At 39.8% G+C, this 27,929-nt stretch overlaps 2 protein-coding genes across 6 annotated transcripts in view; one reads left to right on the top strand and one right to left on the bottom strand.

Moving 5' to 3' along the window:
* LOC105203022 overlaps positions 1-27,929 on the bottom strand; it is a 163,926-nt gene that overhangs the window by 68,316 nt on the left and 67,681 nt on the right. The gene's annotated exons all lie outside the window — the stretch shown is intronic.
* On the top strand, positions 20-27,624 carry LOC105202977 (proteoglycan 4). Of its 5 annotated transcripts, none has more exons than XM_011171675.3 (12): positions 20-408; positions 14,612-14,656; positions 16,535-16,765; positions 17,383-17,492; positions 17,794-18,083; positions 21,778-21,816; positions 22,413-22,454; positions 22,547-22,999; positions 23,726-23,795; positions 24,784-24,999; positions 25,461-25,698; positions 26,000-27,624. In XM_011171675.3, exons 1-12 carry the CDS (start codon positions 334-336, stop codon positions 26,180-26,182), a joined length of 1,992 nt encoding a protein of 663 aa, XP_011169977.2. In that variant the 5' UTR covers positions 20-333; the 3' UTR covers positions 26,183-27,624. The 5 variants fall into 5 exon arrangements, with proteins under 5 accessions (XP_011169977.2, XP_011169988.2, XP_011169981.2 ...); XM_011171679.3 differs by having other exon boundaries at positions 21-408; positions 17,383-17,471; XM_011171686.3 differs by lacking the exon at positions 21,778-21,816.

The following is a 27,929-nucleotide window of genomic DNA, read 5'->3' as shown; positions in this document are numbered from 1 at the left end:
AGCGGAGTGACGCAATTCTCGTTTCGTTCCCGCGAGTCATACGTGCGTAGACGAGGTGGACGCGGTCGCGGCGAAGAGGGACACACGCCGAGCTGAGGAGAGTCCGAACGAAGAAGAAGCGGTGCCGACGGTCGGGGAAGCAGAACCTTACGAACCTCCATCGCGGCCGCATCGTCGTCGCGTATCCCTCCCTTTTGCACGCGTGCACGAAGAGAAAGAAAAAACAAGAAGAAAACGACCCGTTAGCGCATCCGATCGCGAGCCTGATTTTTCGATCGACGAATTAGCGGTACTTGAAGAGCAAACCGAAGAGGCCAGCAGCTTGCAGCAACCATGGTTTACGAGAGCGACTTCTACACAACCCGGCGACCCTACACGCGGCCGCTCGTCTCTTCCTACACCGTGTCGGTCAGTATTCTGGACTGTTGTTTTTTTTGTGCCAAGAAAGAGCGGGCTGGAAGTATGTCTTAATAATGTTTTTGCTACCCGTGGCAAACTAACGTCGAGAAAGAGAGAGAGCCCCGTTTGCGACAGGAAGTGTACCATCCCCCGTAACCGCCAGACTCAGCACCCCGTACGATCTCGCTGGACCGCGCCGACGTCTCACCGGCACCTCTCGGCGCATTGACATTTCCTCTCGCGCGAGAATTCGTTTTTTTTTTTATTTTTTTTTATCGATATCTAATATTCGAAATGCTTGGTTGATCTGAAACGTACATCTGTGAAAGCAGATATCACGCGTTGTGATTTTTTTTCAGCGAGAATCAACGTGTTCCAACGTGTTGGAGTATGCTGTTTTAAACGTTTGTCACGAAAAAAAGCGGTCCAAAGAGAAGTAATCGATTCGTGGACCACGGGTTAAATAATTAATCAATGATTGACGGGGTAATTATTCCGCGCGATCGCTGGGTAGGGTCAGCGTTTTATTATTTATCTATGACACGATATGACGACGATGATTCGCCCGCGACGTAAATTAAATAGTTGGGTAATTATCGGCTAATACATACACAGGTTTACCTCGACGAGATATAGATTGCGAATTAAAAGAAAAGAATTTTTTTTGTATCTTTGGAGCAATCATTAAAAATCTTAATAAAAAATTATATACTTTTTTTATAACATTTCTGATATGTTTCTCATTTATATATTTTTTTATTTGAAAATATGTCGGGTCTGAATCTATTAAAAGTAAAAGATTGGTAGATTAGAGTAAACGCCAGATTAAAGCAGAATGCCTGACTTACAGTTTTTAATATTTTAATATTTGTTAAAGGATTTGTGTAAACGACGGTCAGCATTTTCTTAACGAATATTTACTCTAAAGTGTGTTAATCTTTAACCCGCGATGTCGGCGAGCAAGATTTTTTGTCTTCCATTTTCACATGGTTATTGAATGTCATTTGCCGATATTGCTTTAATCCTGAATTACATTTCAACACTAATTTTAAGACGTTAAATTTATCTAATGTCTAATTCACATATGATAATTTAATTTCATTTAAAATGCTTTTAAGGGATAAAAAATAATTAATAAGGTTCTTTTTGTCTGAAGAGGATGCATGAAAAAAAGAGGATGACAATCGCGAGTTAAGGGTTGATTCGGTCCGCGAATACCGGGGAAATAAATGAGCCGCGTGACAGAAAGAGTAACGTTGACCCGCATTCGGCCGGTCGCGATTTCGGGTTGGTCTCGCGACCGACATCCGGTGAGACGTCGAAGGTGCACGCGAAGCGACGAGTGAGGAGTGAGGACTTGGCACTTGATTCCCTTATCCCCCCCGGTTCGTCGACGAGGTCGATCGACGACAGAGAGCGAGCGGCGCGACCGGAAACACCTCGACATTACTTGTTCTCCGACTTGTTCTCCGTCCTCCTCGAGGCCCTCGCGTCCTCTCGTCGCTGCTGTTCGTCGTCGAGCTCGACGCCGCGACTCACCGAAAAATCACCGCCGAGACAGATCTCTCGACTTCCACACTTCACTCCGACCACTGTGTTCACCACTATTACTACTAAACTAGCACTTTGCACTACCAAATTTACTACTACTATTACTGTTACCACTATAATACCACTACTACTACTATACTACCGCTTCTGTGCTCGAGAACGTGCACTCGGTGTCCCGGAGAACGGCAAACGGCTGACCCTTCAGCCGGGAAATTTGAAGGAAAAGAAGGAGGGGGGGAGTAAAACTTTGCAAAAACTTTCGGGAACTCCAAAGGCCACAAAGTCTTACAAAACTATGTAGTATTAATCGAACCCGCGTGTGTACACAGCATATAGCTTCATGGATCTCGTAAACCCGCGAACAATCGGTCTCACAGCCATACACTTTTCGTTTTTCTTTTGAAATTTTTCGTTCCAAAGTAGTAAGATACCTATGGGCCAGGTTGCAAGCGTGAGCCCAAGTCTCTTGGCAACCGGACAAAGGATTCGTATAAAAGCCCTTCCCGCAATATTTGTGATTTATCTTTGTGTCTTTTTTTTTGTTCGTGTTTAGTATGTCTACTCTTGACGAGTTCAAGGGGTAACATTGGTTCTTGTTCTATAGTTACGTTGTCCATGTCCATGACCCCGTAACAATCGGGGAGTTGTCGTGTGCGCGCGACAGGACTCGCCGCATACCGTTTGTGCTAATCGCAACTCGAGCCATTGTGAGAGAATCGTTGTCCGACACGTAATTCTAACAGCCGGTAGATATTTGATGTTGATAGATGACACTTCGGTGATCGTTACATGAATTAATTAATATAACATAGATTCAACACCGTAATTTGTATACGACAAATTAAATAGAAGATGAGCCAAAACGGTAATAGTAAGATCTTAATATTAAAATAATATTTTACATATGGTTTTTACAGTTTTAACAGTTTTCAATTCATTCAAAGTTTAAGACCCACTCGGATTGTAGGAAATTCAAATTCCCTGGCTGAGGTAATATTTTTTGCAACAGATTTTTCGCTTTCCTCAGGATGGGAGAGGTGCTAGTTAGCATCAGTATTATTAAAATTGAAAATCAATTTTAATTATACGCTAATACTGTTCTAGTTCATTTTTAAGAGCTGGGATTGAAACCAAAAGTAACGCATAGTTACTTCGTTCGAATGTATGTCAAATTACATATGGAATATTATTTCATCATTAAGATTGTGTTATGACGGTTTTGGCCCATTTTCTATTTAATTTGATTTATTTGATGAATCAATTAAATTAAATAATATTAATACGGTGAAACCAGAAAAGAGATACTAAGAAGACGTGATATTTTTTAAAATTAATTTTGTCATTTAAAGACGGATTTTTAATATTTGAAAATTGATATGCATGAAGATATTTTTCATAAATTGCTGTTAACTCCAAGTTATAAATTATAAGCATGTCTATGTCAAAAATAAAGATTTTAGAAAGTTTACTTCTTTGAAATATTTACTGAGAGATCTATGACTTTTTATATAAAATGTTACGAGGAATTAAAATGTTGGAGTGATTGTCTTCATATTCGAACCTTAAAAAACGTTCTTTATATGAGAACGTCCAAGTTTTTTTTTTCATCGCGAGTATCATTAATTTTACTCGCTAGAGGTTCGATTCCGTTACTATTTGGCGAGAGGCTTTGTCTAGACATAGCTAGAATCGTCGAGGGATCGGGAATCTGGGTTAGCTTTAGGGATTGTCATTGATCATCAGTCCGCCCCGAAAAGCAGCCGAAAATGACACAACGTTAATAAAAAATTGTTCTCGTGAAGAAAATCGTCCATCCGAAAATTAGTTTAGCTTTCAACTCGTGACAGCTGAACTTAAATTCCTTGCATCCGGATTGCCGTTAATAATGTTGGAATGTCAGCCACGATAATTAATAATCTATTTTAAAATGATTTAAAAATTGTTTGTCGTTAAACTATTTTTTTTTAAATCATAAAATGTTTTCGCGGAGTTTTATTTAAAAGCTCGCAATAATCGAATAAATTTCGTTATAAAAAAACAATGACTTTAAAAACAGAGACCGTTTCATTTTAAAATTAAATGGTTATCAATTAAAAACGAGATTATCCAGAAATATATTTAGCAATTACGCGCCCTGATCATTTATCTTCACAAACAACTTTTATTTCGTATATTTTCGCTCGTCAAAAAATATCAAGAAAAATAAATTTTGCAATTCAAAAAATACAAATCTACATCGTCGATATGGAAAAGTGAAAAACACGTTGCGGCTAAAAGCGATCTTGCTACATTTCGAACTGCGACGCAAACTTTTTCTCGGGGATCGTCATTTTTCCGATATAAAATCTCTCTGAAACGTGTTCTGTCGAATCTTACTCAGGAGGCCCGACTTGGATCGCGTCGCATCGGCCAAATACATTTTTCTCTCGACGCGGATCTGAGATTCGCTGGGTCGCGCGACCGTCTAAGTTTAACACGACGAAGTCCCGGAAAATGGCTGCAACGCTATGAATAGCTTCCCTTCTGTAATTCCCTGCCCTCCGGCAGCTCTATTTATAATGATTTTGGATTTTCCGATGTTAGACGGCTCCTGCCGGTTTTATCCTGCATTTTTTGCCCGGGTCGCGTATCATCAAGAAACCTTTGAATTTTCTCGTTTAAATCGCGCGTTTGCGAAAGTTTGACACGGTATCGAGCCGCTCATACAGCGATCCGCGTTGTTTAATACTGGCACGAGCCGCTCGTGCTTAATACGTGTCTATTTATAAAGATTAAAATCAAGCGCGCTTCGCAGAATGGATGAACGTTTTGGCGCCATCGTCCGCGGAGCTGGATCGAGATTAAAGAGACGGCGTAATTTCGAATTCCGTTCGTCCGTATTTTTTTCAAATGAATGGCACTTTAGATTAGCAGAGTAATTCGCACAATAATGCTATCTCGGCGATGTAATACTAATTTGTCGGTTTTCTCTGGTTTGAAAAGTAGATTACTGTAATAACATTGCAATAACGTTGTAATTAAGTACATGTATGATTGTGTACAATCGTATATAGCTGCAATCGTAATACAATAATCGACTGCGATAGTATCACAGTTACGATGACAATAACGCGCGCATAAAAATCTGGCGTCGGGTCTGGCACCCGAAATTTCCCCGATATACATCGACGCGCTGCGAAATTGGGTGCTATTCAGTCGCGAAGAGTCGCGCGTGTAGGACGCCTTCCAGATTATCATCGTCCGTGACGATTATTAAGACGTTCCCGCCGCTCCGCGTTCTCGCGACTCGAGGGGAGAATCGGTGTTGCGTTACTCTGCCCTAATTTAGACGCACCGACGGCGCGACGCCGACGCCCACCGTCGGATTTTCGTCGACGCGAGAATCCATATACACCACCCGCCCGCCGCCGACGCCAGCACGCGGATACATCTGTGCAAAGCGTCATTTCCTTGCCGATCCTCGTGGGAACACGTGTTGAGGCAATATCGAAATTCGCCCCCGAGATTTCTGCTATAGAAAATTGTCTATTACGGGAAACAATTTCAATTCTGTAATATCCGGCCATGTCTGGACGTATGTCCAATACAAATAGTATGTGTAGTCGAAGTGAATGGTTAAAACAAAAATCACAAATGAAAGTAGAAAAAAAAATAGCACGGTCGTATCTTGTATTTTAGTTTCTGCGAAGTCACTCGTGGATTGTAATATATATAATTTAATTGCATTATTTTACTCCCTGTCTCATTTCTTCGTCTAAATCTGTGCTTCTGATGTATTTATAAGCATGACATATTTATAATGTGAAATTGGATAGAAGAATATTTTCAAAGCAAGATACATTCTTTATATCAGAGATCGAGACTGCCTCGAGTTGTTTAATATCTAACATCGATGCACGTCTTTAGAACATCTTGCAAATCTATATCGGGATCTACGGGATAAATGATACCTACGCTCCGGCTACATCGCGTCGTTTTACGACGACGTCTTTACGATCCGCCAGGAAAACGGAATGACGAATGTTATGGGAATTTAGGCTTTTCTCGCGCGCGAGAGACGAGCTTTGGCCGTCCGACAAGTGTAGTTTATTACTACTTAAAAAAATCGTCACTTTTACATTCTTATGGCAGACTAAAAAAGATAAAAAGGGTCGACAAGGGTTTTAACTCTCTTTTTTTTATTAGAATGAGAAAAGTTCGCAAAAGAAAAAAACCATTTGAAAGATACGATCTCTTTGTTTTAAATTATTTCCAATTTTATGTATGTATAAATATACGAGTATAACAAAAAATTTTCATCACTTTCTATAGCCATTTTCTATAGTGTGGAAACAGAAACGAAGTTTTGACTGTTAAACAAAATTATTTCTAATATATATCACATTGTTTTACATGTTTACAGACGTGTTAATAACTTAAAAAGATTAGTATTGCAAAATGTGTTATAGGCATTAAATACGTTGCGTTGCTAATGCACTTTTCATTTTTTTCTTTGTAAAGTCCACGATAAATGAATTATCTCTTCGTAAACTACATTGGTAATGGCACTAAGATAGTTTTGAATAGCAATTTTCTAATCTAAATAAACATCGCGCGTCATGCGTCACTTTGAGAACATGTGTCATTTCACGTTAGCGATTGTGAAGTAGGCGACTATAATAGAAAAGAGCTACCTTTAGGAAAGCGCGAAACTATAACGATGACGTATTTCTGTTGTTTTTATTAAGCCTGCGCAAGCGCGTGTCTGACATTCTAAAGACGATCAGCACTTGAGAATTCGCGGGGGCGATCATGACTGTTTGGCTGTCAAGTTCTTGGAGCACCATTCTTAGGTAACGCGCGTGCTTTTGGCACGCCTCGTTTAAGACATCTTTCAGACTTTAGAAGAGATAACTTCAAGACATTCTCAAGGCTCTCTGAAAATTTTCTTTTAAACATTTTTTGGAGCATGCGTAATTATTTACATTGCCGATTGTAACATTTAAATATATATATGGCATGTCCAATTGAAATATAACATCACTTATAAAAATAGCTACTGTTGTAAAATCTAATTATTTCGATATTTTTTTTTATTATTTTGAATCGCAATGACACAATTAAAGTGATATTTTGCGGGAATAATTAATAACAAAAAAAAAAAAAAAAAACGCAAGACAGAAGCTGAAATGCTGGAAATCAGGGTGGAAATGATTCAATATTTATATACTTATTACCTTAAAAATCTCCCTGGTTTAAATCCTAATCTAAATTCATCGGGTGGGACATCGAGGAGAACACGAGCGGTACCATGACGACGGTCGCGGTTTAACAAAGAGAACAGACGCGGCAGTAGTAGGAGGGTAGTGTGGAAGCTCGAAGATGTCGGTGAGCAACTGCTTGACAAATTTGGGAAATCTCGTGACACGGATAAGCTCCAAGACTCTGTGTGCGATGCGAGTGGAATCACTCTGCGGCTCGCGAGAGACTCGAGGATTGAGCGGAGGCTAATTGCCCTTGATTGATCGCTAATGGCTCGAGGACTAGTGATCCTGAGGGCTCGAATTTGCAGACGGAAGCTAAGAAGCAGGACTACTTCCCGTGGGAGAAGGTGCCGCTCGTGCCGCGACCGTCGCTGGTGCCGGAACCGTTCACCGTGTGGGGCCGCAAGAAGCAGAACCCTCGCGAGGAGTTCTATCAGTACGCCACCCTATCGGATAAGGAGGGTGTAGTGCGCGGCAGGGACGTCGCCAAGGAGGATCACATTCGACAGCTGGTGGAGGGTGGCGCCATTTCGAAAGTTGGCCTGGACGCCGCCGCCGAGCTGGCCACCCGTGGCCACGTTTACGAAAAGGGCGTGCTCGCGCGACCGTCATGCAAAGTCAGGCACGCCAACACGCCTGCCACTGGTCGCACCAAGATCCTGTTGGCTTTGCAGACGCCGTCCTGGTACCGATTTTAATAACGACGAGAAACGAAAAAAAAAGAAAGAGAGATGACGAGGATATTGTGTACTTCGTGGACACTCTTCGAAAGAATGAAATTAATATCGACATTTTTATGAGATATAGATCTATAATAGCATGAATCGCCTCCGCGATAGAGATACAAAACGAAAATTATTACGTAATAGTTCGATATTTCGACATTAAATAGAATTGTCTCCGATGATAATCACGTTGTGTTTGTCATTTCTGTTGTACTTCGATGTATCGATGTAGCGAATTAGCTCGGCTAGTTGAGCCTTAGCCGATCAGTTTTTACACGGAAATACTGTCTACGGAATGTTAAATTTATTATTAGATTTTTCAAGGATTAGTATTTCATTTTATTATCATGACTATTAGATTTGTTGGGCGTAGCTAGAAGGATGTTTTCACATTTAAATACTGATCGTCGCATTTTTTCAAGGCGATTGGCAGCGACTCTTTCTTACCGATTGTTTGTAACGAGAATAAACTAAGTAATATGAAAATACTGAAAATTCTCAGCATTTACTTGTCATTTTGCATTTCCGATTTGCGATTTCTGATGCGGGTTCACGAGAATTCTTGTAGTCGCGTTTTCCCGTAGAAAAGCTGACGCGTCGGAAAAAAGTCACCGCTCGTAATAAATCTCGATTCCGTTTCTTGGGGAATTCTTTTCTATTTTAAGCGACTGCGCAAATAAAAATTGCAAACGTTCGTGGGACTTCGCGCTCTTCGCATTCCATATCGCGATTGCATGTCCACGGGTTTCCTCGTAATGACTAGCAATTATTTGTTCAACCTGTCGAACTCTTTACTCGAACGAATCTTACCTTTTGTCAGCGCGTGAGCCGATACATAATTCATGCATGTATACGAGACGAATAAAGCTATGATATCGCTCCACAGAGAGTTTGTCGAGCCTGTTTGTCGCAAGACTGTGCAAACGAAATACCCCAGATTAATTAAACTCTCGTTTAATTAATCCCTTCGTATCTAGCGTAATCACGCGCGGTCGTACCATCGGTCTTGATTAAACCTTCTCTCCCCCTTCTTTATCCATTATCATCAACTCTGAGCCAGACATAACAAACATATGTATATGTATATTATGTTAAATGCTTAAAACATTGATAAGCGTCATGTAAGGATTTATTGGGATTTCGTGATCGCGAAGAATCACATTGACTTCTAATATATTGATACATGTTTTTACGACGCCCTGACTTTTAACCCCTTCCGAAAACAGTAACTTTTAATTGCCTTGTATGACTACGCACTAAGTTGTTTGGCATTAATTTGCACGGCCGCGTCGCAGACTGCGCGACCGAAGCGGCGATCTTGCCTCCGAAAAGAATCCGCGGGATACGACGTTTCACGATTACGGGTGCAAGAATTTATTTCCCTATTTTATATTTTATTATAAAATATGGAAAATAATCTCGCGAATCTCGAACTTTGCGTAGAACAAAAAATCAAGTCGCAGCTGAAGCTGCAATTAAATTCTATTTAGCTCCCCGATCTTGTTCGAATCAACGGAGGTTCGGAGTATCGGAGTTAAATCTTCCTCCGTGCCGAATTGCAATCGCGAGAACGTGCCCGACTAATCGAGCGACTCCGATTTAACCGTAATTAAGTTCAATGAAGCGTTAGCGCAATCCGCCACGTCGAAGTTTCGTCGCTCGAAGAAGGTCGAAGGAGTTTCGGAACACGGGACACCGAATGCGCGCACGTGGCGGGACAGATGCGTGCAACATTCTCATCACGCACACACGCCAAGTCAAACACGCACATATGTATACGGCGAACGTTACCCACGCGCTTTTTGGCAAGGGCCGCGTATCGTTGCCCAACGCTCGGGAGTGTCCTGAATATTTCGGCGAGGAGACATTATTAATGCATATGTCACATACCGCTCCGTGTTTATAATTGGCCCGCACGTTGTGTGTCTACAGATAGATCGACATATTATTATCGCGAACGTATCGCCGGGTTCCATCATACTTCCGCCTCTGTGTATGAATGACGAGAAAAAATCCCCTCGCGTCATGTATCCTTCATTTTCGACTTCCTCCTCTCACGAGTCTTTTAACCCTTTGCGCCGCAGTTCATCGCCATTTACGATTAATCCGTTGATTATTATCAAAATCACGAGCGATGTAATTCATTCAAAGTAAAGGAATAATTAGATTTGCGTTGTCTTTGGAAAGATGAGTAAATAAATATTTTTTCCGTCGCATCATCTCACCGATTGAAAATTTAAAATGAAAATAAAAATGAGAATTGTCTTCGCGTTAATTAAAATTATATTAATTTAATTATATTTATTTTCAATTATATGAAACATATGTGTGTAGCTGTCGTGTCCACTCTGCAGGAGGAGAACGCGAAGAGTTCTCATTTTCATTTTAACTTTTGAATTGGTAAGATAATATTCGCACGAAGTATGTCTATATCGTTAGCGTGAAAGAGTACGTACGCTAAATGATACAGCAAAGGGTTAATTGCGCTCGTAAGAGCCTAAGGGGTTCCAGCGTCGTCTGGATCCCGCCAACTTTCTCCTCATCTGGCCGCGAGCCCAGCCGGCCAGCTGGGCGACATTACTGACCAAACTTTGTTCACGGAGATGAGAAACGACTTCGCGAATCTCTCCCTCTCAGAATAGATGAACTGGCAGCGCGAGTACGTTAATCCTCGCACGCGGCGACGCGGGTTAATTATTCGCGAGTAGCGCGAGTAGTTACGGACGCCGTCGAGCCAGACGACGCAGCGATGCACCTGCTCGCCCACCTTCCACCTTCTCCACGTCTCTCGCCTCGCATGTCGCGCGCCTCTCTCGGCCGGAGAACAGGGCCAAATGATATTTTAGGAAGACGAGGATGATCTTGTAAGAAAGAGAAAAACAAAGGAAATTTTGTTAAAAGAAAAAAATGAAGTTGTATGGCTGGAAAAAATTATAGTCATAAAACTATAGTGTCTATATAATAAAACGTTCCACCCTTGATGGACAATTTTCCATAGATTCTTCATAGATCCTTTAATTTAACTTTAACCAATTTAATTTAACTTTTGCTTGGCAAGTTTTCAATATTAAATATTTTTGCCACAATGTAGCTCGGGCTAATGGTGTATTAAAATCTATTGGAAATTGAACCAAAAATAAAATTTTATTTAAACCTTGATGCTTGATTATCGAAGAGAGGGCCCTACATCTTCGCACGATTAAAAAATTATAATGTTATAATATTCAACCTGTTCTCCGACCAGACAAATCGATCATGAAACCTCTCATATGAAACTGTAGATTTCTTTGACGCAACCTTATCTCCCGATCCGACAATCCATTTGCGACCCGCGGATGGAGAATCGCGAGGATCGTCCTGAGACGAGAATAATGTCTGGCACATAATTTTTATATACTATTCGTGTCCTGTAAGACTCGATCAAACGAAGAAATTTACGTCGTAAAATCAAAGCCACTGTAAGTTTATAAAATAAATTGTGAGTAATTCTTGCATTAAGATTAGTCAAGACAATTTCTTTTATAGATCAAATTTCTTTCATACATCGACGATAGAATGATCGCCTTCTATGAACAATTTCTAGACAATATTCCGTCAAACAGAAATGGAGTTACGTTGCTTTGCATTTCGATGTCGCGTGCCAGGTCATGCCAAAAATCAAGTCGCCGTCACTCGTCGACGGGTGTGCCGCTCCGTTTTTCCGGAGGCGAGCCTGTTCTCCTCCATGTCGTTGACCTTGATCTAACCCCGAATCCGTAGACGCCTCGCCACTACGTGGTCCGCGACTATCCAGACACCGGGGTGAGGTCCGCCCAAGAGCAGTACAGCTATTCGTACACCAACACCAGCTCGACCAGCTCCTCCAGCGCGGACCCGTACAGCAGTCGTCCTCAGAGGACAACTCAGACCCAGGAGAGCGTCGTCAAGAGGGAGAGCGGCCCGTACGGCTCGTACTCGACCGAGAGGTCAACCAGGACGTCGTCCGGCGGCGGCCCCGGGAGCTACCGCTCCTCCTACGAGACTAGCACTTCCGGTCGTTTGCCCGGCGGCACCAGCTACCGCCATTACTCCTACCGCGTCTAAATCTCCCCGGCACATCCCCCTCCCCCCGTCACGCCGATCGCATTTCCGCTCTCATCGATCTCGACGACTTTTCAAATTCTCCGCGCAGCGTCACACGATTTTTCCGACGGCATCACCGAAACGACATCGCGGCGCGGGTCTGCGGTCTATCTCAACCCGCGGGACGTGAATGATGCATCATTTCTGACGTTGTGAAACACCGCAGACCTGCTACATCGCGGTACATCTGTTCCACGTTGAAGAGCACGTAGACGCAAACACCACAAACGTGCCCTGCGATATTAGTAGAGGCGGCTGGCGCGAGAAATACGCGGAAATCGAGTGGCGTCATTTGGAGAACGCGTTTTAAAGCAGATATCCATCGATGACGGAGACTTCTCCTTTCGACGAAAATTACAAAGTCAGATCTTACGAATCGTCGACGGAGATTTCCTCTCGGTAGAGATTGCCAAGTTAAATCTAGTGGCAGTAACGACAAGAACGTGTAAGGTATATTGAATAAATGTCCTTCCTTCTCCGCAAGAAAATCGCGTCTCGCTATATAAATTGGTTTATTCAAGTGAAAATGAATCATTACACGTTAATTTGAAAGACGCAAAATTTCAAATGCAGACATCGGTCGTCGATATCGATGAAAGCGGAATATCGTCTTTTCGACGCATGCCTAGAATTCCTTTTTGTTTCTCTCCTCGTGTCAATTTTTGTACGCTTGACTTTCTTAAAGATGTCTTCTATAAAAAAAAAAAAATAAGAGGAGAAATTTCACGCTTTAAATGTGCATCAGCGGATCGGCAGGAAAACCCCTGATAATCTCAATGCTATCACTATTGTTGTAATTACCGCTGTTGCCGTTAGCCCGACTCGGAGATAGAGCATCACGCAGCTGCATTTAGAAACAAAGTAAGAGCTAGTCGCGCTAATAGCGAAAGCAATAAGCGGAGCTATCGTGCTGGTATTTTTTTTCTCGAGTTTAATTCTTATCGGCGATATAGAGCAGACAATCCCCTAAAAATATATCATGTCCGACTTTGTGAATTATGAATTTTAAACGCGAGCCTCTCTCCGGAATTTCGCGTTTGGCGCGCAACGCGAAAGTTGTAAACAACCAACGGCAATAAATCGCATAAAACAGCACTGTAAAGATTTGTATCCATGTATCCTGTGCGAATTGACGTCGACGCTCAATCGCGTATCGAACGCTATGCCCACAAGCAGCGTCCGAAGTCTCGCGGAGATTGTGCAATCGTCTGTGTGTTAAATGCCCCCTAATGTCTTCTCCATCCTAACTCATGATATGCCTTTCCTCTCCCTTGGGGATGTTTTTATTACCTTTCGTATATAAGTCGAGTGAGCGTTTTTCGTGAATCACATTTCTAGAATAGCGAGTGTCGATCGGACGGTTTGTGTCGTCCCGATATTCCTATAAAAATGCGTCGTCCTGTAAGATGGCATTATTTATGCAATCATAATTTCAGAAAATGAAAGAGTGCAACGCAACGTGGATAAAGAAATAGTTTTTATAGCACAAACCGTCGCTTTTTATTTGAACGGCGCGGTACACCGAATCTTGAAATAATAAGAATTAAATAATAAAGAAGTGTATGTAAAACAATAATAGATGGCTTTATTTAATTCTTTACTGACCTGACGTGATACTTATGATAACGTCGTTTATTAATATTAGATTTAAAAGATCCTCAATTAAATTTTAAAATTGATATCAGATCTTTTCTAAAATAGAATGAAGAAATAACTCAATTTCCACTGATAGTTATTCAAGTGTTTTTAAGTATATTTAGCGTCCTTAAATGATTTTATGTATGTACTACAACATTTTTTAAGATTGGATTATATTGTCTTGTCTCTCGAAATTATGGTTATTCTTTGAGATGTCATAGCAGGACATTAAGCGCTTTCCATCTGACAATTTTATCGCGAAATAAGATTTACTAACCGTGACTAACAACATTCATCGTCACAGTTATCGTTGTCATCGTTGTCGTCGTCATCATCATCATCATCATCATCATCATTATCATCATCATCATCATCATCATCATCATCATCATCATCATCATCATCATCATCATCATCATCATCATCATCATCATCATCATTATCATCACCATCATCATCATCATCATCACCATCATCAGCATTGTCATCGTCGCCGCCGTCATCTCGATAGACACACAACGCGACAATTGGCCAAGTCGGTTATCTCGAGCGTCTCGAAAAGAAATCCGTCGCGGCATACGAGCCTTTCTGTGACCTTCCTCCGATAATCCCTTTCTCATCCCTTCTGATCTACCCTCTCGAGACACCACAAAAGAACGTTAAGCGAGCGCGAGGCAAACGGGATAGCGAGGGGAAAACGAGAAGAAGCAAGAACGAGCACGCAGATGCCACCTGAGTCACTAACCGAGTTGTTCTTCTTTCTATTTACTCTGTCTCTCACATGTGACTCCTCGTTCCTCGCCGCCGTCGCCACCTCCGCCGTCGTCACCGCCGCCATCGATGCCGCCATCGTTGGAAATCTTGACGGATAAAATAAAAAAAAATATATATAATATATATAACACCCTCCCCGTGTCGGTAAACGCAGTGCAGACGTATCGACCCCTTACCATCATACCGCTCTCCGACGTCATCCAGGTAGGTAACTTCCACCTGCTGATGGTTTACGATTGATAGTGAGTAGCAAATGCTCCATCGTCACCGGAAACGCAACAGGTGCGATCGTCGATTCTGATCTTTCCGTCGCAGGTTTTCCAGTTTGTACTTTTACCTCAATTTAGTTTTCGTTCATGCGAGACATAGAACTCGGCGAAACAGGAAACTTAGTTTCCCTTATTTTTTGTTGAAAAAGAAACGAGTAACTTGTCTACAGTTGGTTTGTCTTTCAATTGGCTTTGCGTAAACCCAGGAGCTCAATTTCGAATGCTAAATTCTTACTGGAAATCTTAATCAAACAAGATTCTTCTCAAAAAAAGAAAAAAAAACTAAGTTTTAAGTTCGACAAACTTGCGGCGCACAGTTTGGAGAAATCTTGTAAATGTTTATAAATTCACTTAGAAAAATTATTGAGCACTAAGAATTACTTTCGACCGGTATTCGTTATTTTAAATTTTAAAAAAATGTTTTCAGAAGTTTTCGAGAGTACAAGGATTAATATTATTTAACATCCTCAGCGATATCAATGTCAGAATCGACTCGTACCTCCTTAGCGCGATTTTACAACTGCATCGACGTTGCCTCTTTTTTGAATAAAACTATGGTTGCAAAAAAATATAATTAAAATATAATAAATATAAAATATAAGTTAATGTAAAAATAGTATACAAACAAAATATAATAAATGCAATTAGTAAAATTTTATTAATTTTGTAAAAGAATTAATTTAAATGAAATAAGCTCTTAAAAAGTGATATAAATAATTCGAAAATAATTTTTTTCAATTTAAGTACACATTTTTGCGATTTAATAAACATGTTAAAGCATAAAAATAAGTTGAATATAATGATGATAGAAAGGAACGTCGATCAGTCATTTGATTCGCCTACGTAATAGCAATAACACCTCGCAATGATAATTAATATATAATTTGTTTCATGTCAAATTTTATGGTTTTTCTATATGTATAATCAGCTATGTTTAATTCCCGTATTTGCGTGTTATCACATCAACAGGATGTTACGCAAAGTTTGTCGATAATTCTAGAAAAAGCACTTGCGAAATAGAATGTAACGACGCTTTGCCGCTCTCATGCTAATTAATTTCACGCGTCTCGCATTAATTAATTTCAGATCTCGATGTTTACTAATTCTAAAGCGCTACCTCATCGCAGTAATATTCATCTTCACGGTGTCGCGCGTAATTCAAGGTAATGTAACGCACAGCTTAATCCTCTTTGCCATACTCTTCGTTGACAGACTGTGCTCATATATTCGAAGCTTGCTAATATAATTACGCGTTGAAACCTTCCGTGTGCGATCCATGCCGTTTTCGTGTCGAATATTTGGCATCTGTCACCGCTCATCGCTGAACGCATCGAATGCTTCGCCTTGCTATTCTTAATCCTTTGGTGACGGCATTTTATTAATATGAAAAATATTAATATTAATAAACTCTGTATCTACTTTGCGTTAAAATAAATTGCAAATTTTTAAAATCATGCAATAAAAGTTTTGTAAAATTTTAAGTAACACAATTTAATTTCTGAATGCTTAAATTATTGGACGATTCTTTTAATGTTTTTTTCTTTCGAGAAAAAAATTTTCCCTTTTTTCTAATAATTGCTCTCAAGCAAAAAATTTGAAGAAGTTTATCATTTCAATTTTTCATCCTCAATAGAAAACGTTTCATCGCTCCTTAAATCAGGCACTCTTCTTCGTTTTTTTCTCAAAAATCCTATAAATTTATACGTACAATTTAACCGTCACCGAAAGGATAAACCGCTTGGCATTTTGGCTTCGAAGCTCGCCGCTGCCGGGCGAGCACGATTAGTAAAAACGAGACGTTCGTTGCCTCCAGTTGAGGAGCGTTTACGTGCCTCACTTGCCATACGTGGCACACAAGAGGCTCGTCACCGTAATTCACTCGCCGATCCATCATGTGTACTACGGTGGTTCGATGATGCCGATAAGGGTGCGAGCGCGCGTGCGGCCCAGCGTCCTCGCAGCTGAGCTCAACAGGATACGCGACCTGCCGAGGCCGTCTTACCGTTCCTATCTTGAAGACTACCTATTGTCCCGATACAACATAGTAAGTCCAGCAGCTAATCTCCCTCACAATTTTTATCTCTTTCTCTCTCTCTCTCTCTCTCTCTCTCTCTCTCTCTCTGATCCAAATCAGTTAGCATCATAAAGATACATGGTAAGATTTCGTCGTCATTGTTCACGAGGATCAGCGTCGTCATTCCCATCGTCATCATCGTTATTTTTTCATCTACGTTCATTTGCGTCGGACACTAGGCGGAATCGCGTCGTTGCAATAGATCGAGGTGTTCATCTGTCTTTCGTAACGACTGAAAAGTTGGGGCTAAAAATTTTTGAATCGTAAACTTTTTTTTGGTCACTAAACATTAAATTTTTGAAAGGTAAAGGAGCTAATACCGTCACCAATGTCAAAACTGATTTTTATCACGATTTGTCGTAATTATCAGCAATTAAATTCGATTCTTCATTCAGTGATTGATCTACTAGCATAAAAAAAAACCGAAGTTAAATATCAGATTTATCATTGTCAAGTAGCTACCCTTAAAAACGTGCGAATTTGAAAAATAATTTGCACTAACCTACGATGATCAAGCTCTGAATGCATGCGAGAGATTGATCGACCCGTTCGTACAAGTAAGTCGTTTCACATATGTCTCTTTGCAGCTCTTCGACGACGAGACGAAGGATATTCGCGCGAAAGTGGATTCTCTTCTTCGACGCGTCCATGTGTTCGTGCCAAGAGCAGTGGCAAGGTATCCGACGAAAATAAAATGGTGTGCAACTAATCATTTTATTGAATTGATCGAGGTCCAGTATTAAAATTATTTAAATAGATTCTTAATTATTAGAAAGAGGAAATTGCTTATTTATTTTCTTACGTTGAAGCATAAATACCCTGGAATATCAAAATAATATTCTGTGATTTGAAGCTGAAAGTACAAACATCTTAAAGCATAAGTAAAGAAAATCTTCGTTATGACTTTCGGAGATTTTATACAATTTCAAGTCACAGAATAGCGTTCACGACTTCTGCACCGAGATAATCAACGTGTTTTTTTTTTTTTCGATTTTCAGCGATTTCATCGAGGATATCATCCCGGAACGTATGCGCAGCCACGACTACGTTCGCCGACTGCTCAGCGGCCGCAGCAATGCGAAGAAGCAGGTCGATTATCTGAGTTGGTACGAGGTGCCGGACCGGGGTAACTTCGGCACCCTGGCGTGCATCAAGTACGTCGCCGGTAAGCCCCAGTCCGTCAGGAAGCCGTACTTCAAGGTCGCGGATCTTCGACCGGCCGACATACGCAACGACGTCAACTTCCTCAGCTATTACAGCAAGAACCGTCAGGCGGCTGCGAATGCCTGTGAGTAATCCGTCATGGTCACGAGGACGACGATGACGACAACGAAGACGGAGATCGTATCGCGATCCGTACTTCAGTTTCGAAGAGATTGCTCTTCGAGACTGAATCGCTGTTCGAAAACGGTCTCGTCTCGATGATGCTAAACATGGTGATCCGTACATGAAGCACGTAGTTAGAGGATGCCGAGAACGTAGCGTACAATTTTTTCAAGAAGAATTATATGATAATGCTAATTTTTATTTATTATATAATTCTATATGATCTGATTTATCCAATTGGTTATTTTCGCAGAATTAATCAGAATATTAATTAAGCAAAACGAGCTCTCGAATAAAAAAAAAAAAAAAAAATTAGAAACAGCTACGCTCTCGCCGCTCGAAACACGATTTTTAAATAGATTTGGAAAAATAAAAGACGGCCCCACGACGCCGTTGTGTGCAACTCTCTTTTTTGTCAATTTTTTTTTCTCGTTCCACACCACCGCCCTCTCGTTTCTCTATTTTTTTTTCACCCCTTTTCTTGGATTGGCTGGCACCTCTGGTTTACACTGTCTGAAAACTTTTGTTTGTGCTAGCGAGCACGTGTGTTTCTCTGGTATTTTTTGCTGTTTTATTGTTGGTCACACAACAATTGATCTTTCTTTTTTGTACGTCTTTTTTTGTCGTGGCTGCATTACTGTTCGATAGTATTGTGTCTAATCGTACAACAGCAACGTACACACTTACCTCCCACGTACCCCGCATCCGTTTTTTTGATAACCACCCCATGCGATATCCGATATCGTGACAGCGCGTTTTTATTATTATTATTCTTATTATTATTCTGAGGAGAAAGAACGTGCGATTGAATTGATCTTCACAGTAAGAGCATAAATGTTACTTCCGCTTATCGTTAAATCTTCCCTCTTTCCATGCAAAGTGTGAAAAAATTAAGTAAACCGTGTATTCTCAAGTTATATACTTAATTAAGTTAATAACTTTTTGTATTTATTCCTAAAAAAAATCAAGTCATAAGTATATGCTCTTTTCCGAGATGATTGATTCAATCATCGGCTATATCGGTGAGACTGATCCACCCATTCGGCGACGGTTCGCATTCTTTTTTTACGAACCAACGGACTTATCGCTATTTTTTTGTTGCGGTAACCGGAAAACACAGCGAAAACGACATAGTGACCAAAAAGAAAATCATGAGCTAAATCAAAAGAAACGAAGGAACGAGAGAGAGCAAGACATTTACACGTCGGAGACTCCAGGCGGAACACCAGACTGGGATCACGCGCCAAAAGCAGAATTTTGCGGCGCTCGCGGATAAGAGCAAAAATGACAGAGAGGAAGCAGTGCGGCTTTTTTGAACGTTTCAGGCAAGTGTTGGAGGGAGAAGGTGCCGGAGCTGTACGAGAAGCCGAGCAAGAAAAGCGAAGAAGAGGCGGAAAAGATGGAGGCCGCCGCCGAGGAGTGACTTCGACTTCGTCATTCATCATCACACGAACTGGCCGATACCGTCCGCTTTTACGTTCCGGAAGTGGCGTATCCGCGCGCGATAAGACATCACAGACATCGTACGAGACACGCGGATGCTGCAGGATTGCAAACCGAAAGCGAATTCTTTATCTTCTTTTTACGATAAGAATTTAATCTTTAATGTTTCATACGAGCCTTACGTCAATGAGGTTTGAATGAATAAAACATATAAAAACAGATAAATTCAGATAATGGTACTCGATAAAATTTATATAAAAAGATAATGAATTAGTAAAAATCAACAAAAAAATATAACGATAAAGAGAAGAATAAAATTTTCGGAACGAAACTAGATTACACAGACACGAATACGCTCTCATATAGGATCGAATTGAACTGTATAAACTTTCATTTTAATAATAAAATATCATTCTCTGAGACAAAATTATTGCGGAAACTAATTGCAAGTATGCAAAATTTTCGACGCAGATGGAATAACTTTATACAATAATTTAATATCAATCAACGCTTCATTCTCATTTTCAATTTTATTACGGCAATTGAGAAACAAAAAGAGCTTGCACATCTCAGTTTAAAAAAATTTTATCTTTTTCAGTTTTTTAAATACAGTTTTATATTCGGTTCGCAAGCCTGGCAAAAATCCTCTTCGAACGGAATTATTTTACTGCGCGCGGCTACCGGGGGTAGTCATGATCGAAAAAATCTAATATCCGTCTCTACTTTTTTTTTATTTTTCCTTTCTTCTATTCCGGTCGTGTGCCCGTCGACCGCTTCATTAAAGTCCAATGTGCCGATATTCGCAATAATCATAGAACGTGCTGTATTTTCCGAGCGCATTCTTCATTCAATTTTTACTCGATGGACTTTAATGAAATTGCGACGGGCGAGTAAAATTGTCGGTTACCGAAACGATCGTGCTCGATCGATGCGATCTACGAAGTGAAACGACTACGAGAGAAATAACGGAGTGCGAGAAAGAGACAGGACAGGAGAAAAGGGAACCGATTAAATTAATGCGACAAAAAAAAACCGCAAGACCTGCGCGCATATTCATTAATAAAGAAAAACAGATAAAAATGTAGACACTAACCCGACGTTGCACGTATTGCATCATGATGATCGTTAATGTTTCGATTTTGTAAATCCTGTTTTATTCGTGCTTGAGGTAGCAACAGAAAAAAAAATATATGTGAATAAAATAATAAAGTCTGATGGAAGCGAGAGTCTCCAAGTCAATTATTTTACTTTGCACGAGAGAATAATGGAAACGTAGGCGAGCTGCATAACAAATAAATGCACTGTTTCCGAGGTAAGCATCTTCGTGTGCTTCGTAGTTTAACCATCAACGACGTCTCATTTTGCCTCTGAAATCCACTATTTGTGGAATTGATCGAGATTAACGTTCTTGAAGAAAAATAAAGTATCCTCAGTAATATTGCAATACACTAAAAAAATTCTGTTTAAAAATACATTTGTTTGGACACTGGGAAAGATTTGAATTTTAATGAAAGCTATTTCAATCGGAATTAATTTAATGATTATTTTCTTAAGATTTGTTGATTTCTGATGCAACGCATAATTTAACGTATAAATCCGTTAAAAATATATACAAGTAAAAAAGACTGAAACGTAAAAAGTTACTTAATTGTATAATTTGATTATAAAATATCCAATTGTAAGTATCCGGTTTCAGAGACAAAAGTCCGACAAATCAATCGCTATGACCGAGTGTGATCTCTAATCGAACGTCACGCTGATCGAACCGTAACGATCAGTGAATCATCTTCACGAAAAAACAGAAAAAAAATACGAGAATTGTGATTTCATTAATTGCCGACCTCATTGACGATAAGACATCGACGTGCATACGATACTTTCGCGTCATCGAAAATGAGCTCGATGATTCATCTTTAATCCTCAGAATGCTGCCATCGTTAATAATAATTACAATCTATTTCTCTTTTTTTCATTTCATTCGTCACATATCGTACGTAGACATCGTGCACTTCTGTTTTACATGATCTGTAATTAGCTAACAAACATGCCTCATCAACCGCTTTTCACATCGATGTGTTGTATGTAATCATAGTAATCGCTTTTCTAACATCACGTTCTCTGCGAAGCCTTTATCGCTTCCTTGGATTTACGTCACGAGCTTCAAAAGAATCCTTTGTCGCTAATCGATCCTTTATGTTTCATGTACCCCACAGCCTCCGGTCAGCCAATGACAGAGCGAGAGATGCGAAAGGGTCAGTAGGCACACACGAAGCAATCCTTTTAGAGATAACAAAAGAGTAAAATCCCGTAGAAAAAGTCGCGATCGTGGGGACGCTTTCACGAAGAAATAAATTTTATGTCACATGAATCACATAAGATATTTGAGATACGATCCTATGCGTTAGGACTTAATACAAGCATAGAAAATTATCTTCATATGTCATGCCCCCATTTTTTATACATATTAATATTTCTATTCAAAATTGATAAAAGAATACGAGAATATGCAAAAATAATTTGACGTAAGTTTACGTTATTAATTTTTATAAAATTGCTTAATATTTTTATACAAATATCATTAATATTGCACAGACAAATATATCTGAATTATATAATAAAAGTTTTTTTTTTATTTCTTTATAAATACCCGTGAAACAGATTAAATTATATATTAAAATTTCAAGCTAATTAAATCAACAATTTTGATAAGTTTGTTATTAAAATTAAAAGTAATTAAGTCACTTAAAAGTTTTAATCATCATTTCTGCATGTTTTTATAATTAAGTAATATTTTACTGTACTCCTTTCTTTGTATATCCCACGTTTAACGTCTTCTCACAATTTTTAGTACGCGCACTAGGTTACGACTCGACGACTCAAGAACAAAAAAGTAAGTCTCTATATAAAATCGTAAAATCCAGATTAATTCCCTGCCTTGTGTCATTACTTTTTGTCGTTCATGTTCACCCTGTGGCGTCGTAGCTCCTGCTCCGGAATCGGAAACAAAATCAGAGAAGAAAGCAAGAAAGAAGTCGGAGTCGAAAAAAGAACCGGAACCCGAGCCAGTAAGAGAGCCTGAGCCGGTGTCAGAACCGGTACCAGAACCAGAACCTGAACCTGTGAAAGAACCAGAGCCGATAAAACCATCAAAACCAGCGAAAGGATTGAAATCGGCTAAATCGGCAAAGTCTGCGAAAGTAGCCGAACCCAAAATAGAGCCTGCACCGGAACCAGAACCAGAATCAGAACCTGTGAAAGAACCAGAAATCATAAAGGAGTCGGAGCCTGAGCCTGTGCCGGAGCCGGAGCCAGAACCGGTAAAGGAAGCCGAGCCTGTTTCAGAGTCGAAACCAGAAGCGCCGGCGGAACCGGTCGCGGAGGACGCGCCGACCGAAAGTGCGGAGGCAGTAAGTGACGAGGCTAACGAAGAAAAGGGTACGTTGATATCTCGGTCGATATTGCGGGCCGGAAGTATTCCATTTCGGCGGCCGGAAACGAGCCTGTCACGCGAACGGTGGATACCTTTTGGTATCAGTCGGGATAGGCAGAGGATCGATCGTTGGTTTGTGTCGCTGTTAACAGCATCTACCGTATCGATCGCACGAGGATGAATGTGTCTAGTCTAGATAACGTCCAGTGTCTCTCTCGCTCGTTTTCGTGATAAATGTCTTCCTCGTAAAAATGGCGTCGAGATTGGCTTGCGAAGTGTCTCCTGTTTGCGTTGACAATCCTATCCAAAATTATTACACTGTAAGTAAAATAATGTCGGTACTAGAAATAGGTATATAATCGCGATGGATAAACGACAGTATTGACGATGCACTTTTGAATGGTAAAACTAGTTCTAAAATTTCGAAGCTCTGTCTAAAACTATCTATCCAATAGCATCAATTTTAATTCACATTAAAGACAGCAATTAATGTAAATATTAATATTAATAGTACATAAGTACAATTATCCAAGTATTCAATTATTAAAATGGTTAAATTAATTTTATATTTGTTCAGATAGTTTTAATTTTGCGTTTACATCCCAAAATTGCAAAATTGGCGAATGTAAGAAGAAAAAAAATTACAGCGACACTTTCAGCATTAAACATGCATCGTGAATTTCCGCCATAAAATCTTATCCTCACATATGCTAATGAGACTTGTGTTGCAGTGAAGCAAGACAAGGAAGATGCCATGAGGAGAGCTGAGGCTTACCTTGCTAAAGCAGCTCGGGAAGCTCAGTAAGTAATTTTCATTTAAAAGCGATACGCGCCAACAGAATCAATCGCGCAAAAATAATCACTCGATATATAAACGCGGTCGTTTTGCGTAACATTAGCACTGAACTCGGCCAAAAAACCTGCTATATGACCTACGATAATCGGGTCGCCAAATATCTGACCTTCATTCACCGTTCGTAAAACGTAATTCGTTTCGAAAATTTATTGACTCGAATGTAGCATCAATTACTTATTGGAGTATTCAATTTTTACAAGGCTTGTAATTGTTTAATATAAAAATAATAAATATGTTTGTTATTATCTTTAAAACGATTGAAGTTGACGTGATCAACTGCTCAAATTCCAAGTTTGATAACGCTAATGTATCCATGATGATGACAATTTTAGATGCAACAAAAATATTTTATAAAAATGTTTAAACTCTCCTGCAAAAAATATTCTCATTCATGCGGCTTATAGTTTTATCTTGCGAAATATGCGAGAAACGCGGATCGAAAAATCTGGAATGCGAGCTTCATTAAAAAACTTGATGGATAACTTCTCCTGTACATACACACGTACACACACCGGCGTGTTTTCCTAGTTAGCGATTTCAAATATTATAATTTGTGGTTTTGTTGCATACGTTATTATCATAATAATCTCATGCAAATTTTATTTAAATGTCGTCGCGTATCGCATAAGTTTGAAATGGAAAATTCAGATGACGTAGAGAAAAGAAACTGAATTGCAGAATTAAGATTCTGCGAATGAGTATCCCATGAAAAAAATTACAAGTTTACAAATCGACAATTATCATTGAAATGATCACAAAAGTATTTTGAATTCTCCCTTAACTATCTCACTTTTAAATTTCTAATTCTTATAAAAGGCGGATATTTAATTTTCCTCGCAAACGATTTTTATTTTTATTTACGTTCCACGTCGACCCTCTCTTGCTTGTCGCATCCGGGCAATTTCGCCAATTGCGAATAACTTTATTTTGAAGATCAGAAGAGGAGAGGCGGAAGGCCGCGGAGGAGGAACGCCTGCAGCTCGAGATGGAGGAAAGGAAAGCGTGGGAGGCACTGCAGCTTGCACAGGAACGGAAAGCCGAGCTTAGCCAGATACTGGAAATCGAGCAGCAGGAAGCCGAGAGGAAGACGGAAGAGGCAAAGTTACAAGCTGAACGCGAGGAAACGGAGAAAATAGAAGAGGAAGAAAGGTAAGCTTGTTACTTGTAAGAAAATTCTCTGATTCACGTCCTTGATAAAAACAAAGCCCCGTACATAAAGCAAGCTTTTATTTCGATACCGATTGTCGATTGAGAATAATTGAAAACAAAGAGGAAAAATACGCATATAATTAACAACTAATAATTAATATACAATAATTAAAATTGTACATATAATGACCTACTATGACCGAGAAGTGTATCAACACATTTAAACTGAAAAAAATAACGAGCGGATCTTAGCGCTCAATAATCATTTTAAATAAAATTATTACAGTATATATAAAAAGTTTAAATAAAATAAATAAAACAATAATAACACAAATATTATTGTAACCCATAGTACATTCTGAACAAAAAATATGTGTAACTTTATGTTTATCAAAAATGAATATTTATATCGTATTTATTATCTACGTTGTTGGAATCGCTAATTTGTTCCTTGTAAACAGATTAATCAATCAAGCGAAGCTCGACGCGCTCATTCAGGAGCAGGAACGACTAATAGTCGAGGAGCATCTCGAAGAAGTTCAAAAGCAGAAGCAGGAGCAGGAAGAGGCGGATGTCGCGCAGCTTGAAGCTGGTGAAATTAAAGACGTCAGCTGCGCCGACCCGGCGGATCTTGACGAAATAACTGATCAGGAGAGGGAGGAGAAGCCTTGCGATGTTACCACGGATGACGAAACACGAGTAAGCAGTCGGTTAAACATCGCGAAGAGCTATACCTAATTCTACTTAAATTCTATCGATTTCTCTTCTTAGTTTTAAATCAGTCTAAGCGGTACTAAAATTGGATCATATTAAGCTTCTGGAAAACTTGATTTCTTCAAATTCAGATATATATTTAGTAACTTCGTTTGTGTCGCAATATCTTATTGAATTTCTGTGGGAAAGGAATCGAATTCGAACTCATTTAAGAATCAATAGTATACGAAAGAGATTTCCCGGAATACCATTGAACGAATTGAGTCACAAGGAATTCGCTTTTCAGGTCGAAGAAGAGAATGTTCACGAGGAGCCAGTCGAAGTGACTGAAGAACCGTTCGTCGAGGAGCCGGAAGGGGCCGAGAGCAAGCCGCAAACGGGGCCGATGGCGACTGGCGAAGATGGGGCGCAGATCGAGGAGGTTACTTCCGGCGAGGAATTCGACTGGGGTGATCAGGACGCGTCCTAATTGGTTCGGTCCGACTGGTTCGGACCGTTTCGCGGCATCGATGGACCACGTTCCTTTACCGTCACCGTTAACGCTAGGATTTAACATGCCTTCGTCTTATCATCCTGTCCGCAAATGTCATTTAATTCATCATCACTGCAGATAATCGCCAATCGGTGACGAAGAGATCTTAATTAATTTTCTTTTTATTAATCTCCATTCACTCTATTTATCTATATTCGTAAAATGCACACTTCGCGTCCATGAGTTTCACGTTTCATCAGGGCACATTTCGTAATCAATTTCACGCGTCACGTTGTGTTGATCATATTAGATAAACTCGATATACGTGGATCGATATAAGTTTAAAACCGTGGAATATCTCTGACTAGCTATCTTTTTATTAGCTAATCTCAGAAGAGCCAATCGGAGAGACTCGCCTGTGGTCTCGCGCGATCTGCGCGTACTTACTATATTTCATTACTGACCGCACACCCCTTTCACATTATATCCCGCGTCGGAGAGCGGCAACCCGTAGATCGAGTCTGACACGAGTATCGATTTCCGTTGGTCTGCCGGTGGTGGTGATTCGTTTATAGTCTCGGATAGTAATCGAGTAGAAATATCGCGACGTATTTTAGCCATCCATTCGGCAGTCGTGCAGTCGAGCTGGCTTCGTCGTCGTCTATTTTTACAGTAACAGCTTCGAGTTTCAGCCATGAAATTGGTTTGACTGCGATTGTCCGAGCGATCGATCGAAAGGACCGAGGATTCCGGAAATAATCGCGAGCACGAATTGAGAATTAGCAGCTATCTCACGACTCTCTCGTCGCTCGGAAAGTGGCAGTCTTCTGATATACTTATACTAGTATTACTTATTATTAAAAAAATACTATATATGTATTATAAGAGAGTGATAATAATAAGAATGATTCAATATGGAATCTGTCGCTCCGCGATTTAACGACAGGCTGGAAAAGCCGTCGACTTTTTCGCAAAAAAAGCGTCGTAAGAAAAATTACGGAGCTAGGAATGAAACGGTCACAAGTACAACTTTTTTTTTTTAATCGAGTTAACCGAACCTGAGATATAAATTTTTAATGTTTTATAAAATTTTCATGAGATTCCCTGGCATAGAACAAAACGGATACGAATATTTGCGCGATATGCAAAACATGCTCATTATCCTTTCATTTCGAAAAACTGCTGTTTTTGCCGCGAATTGAAATTAAAATTAGACATAAGGAAAGCTACACAATCTGTAAGATAATCGACGTTGTGTGCTGTGTACGAATAAAGCAGGAATATTTAACGAGGTGCTTAATAGATAACGAATCTATTCGTATTCTGTTTATATATTCCTGTATTTAATGCGCACCAAAATTTGTAGCACGCAATGTGTACCCACCCCCTATTTTGTTTATGATTCAAGATAATAAATATTGTAAATGGTGAAATACAAAGTGACATTTATTTCATCCTGCATAATGCATCGTACGCATCTAATCTAACGAAGAAAAGTAAAATAGAAGGATATTTGACACTATTACATTATTAATACAATAGATTGACATTATTAATAGGTGCTGATAAATTCAATCGTCAGCTTCTATTAATATATACGATCTACGATATTTTCTATGATAATTTTGTATTTTTTTGTTTTAATCGTACACATTTGATAACCAGTTATGGATGTCAAAATAAAAAGATGTGAAGAAAAAATTTTTAATTTTGTATTCAAAATGCAGATTATGCAAGCGTCGAA

This window comes from Solenopsis invicta, chromosome 16 (genome assembly GCF_016802725.1).
Source record: "Solenopsis invicta isolate M01_SB chromosome 16, UNIL_Sinv_3.0, whole genome shotgun sequence".
Lineage (NCBI taxonomy): Eukaryota > Metazoa > Arthropoda > Insecta > Hymenoptera > Formicidae > Solenopsis > Solenopsis invicta.
Note: the sequence above shows the minus strand (reverse complement) of the source record. Positions and strands in the feature narration are given on the sequence as shown.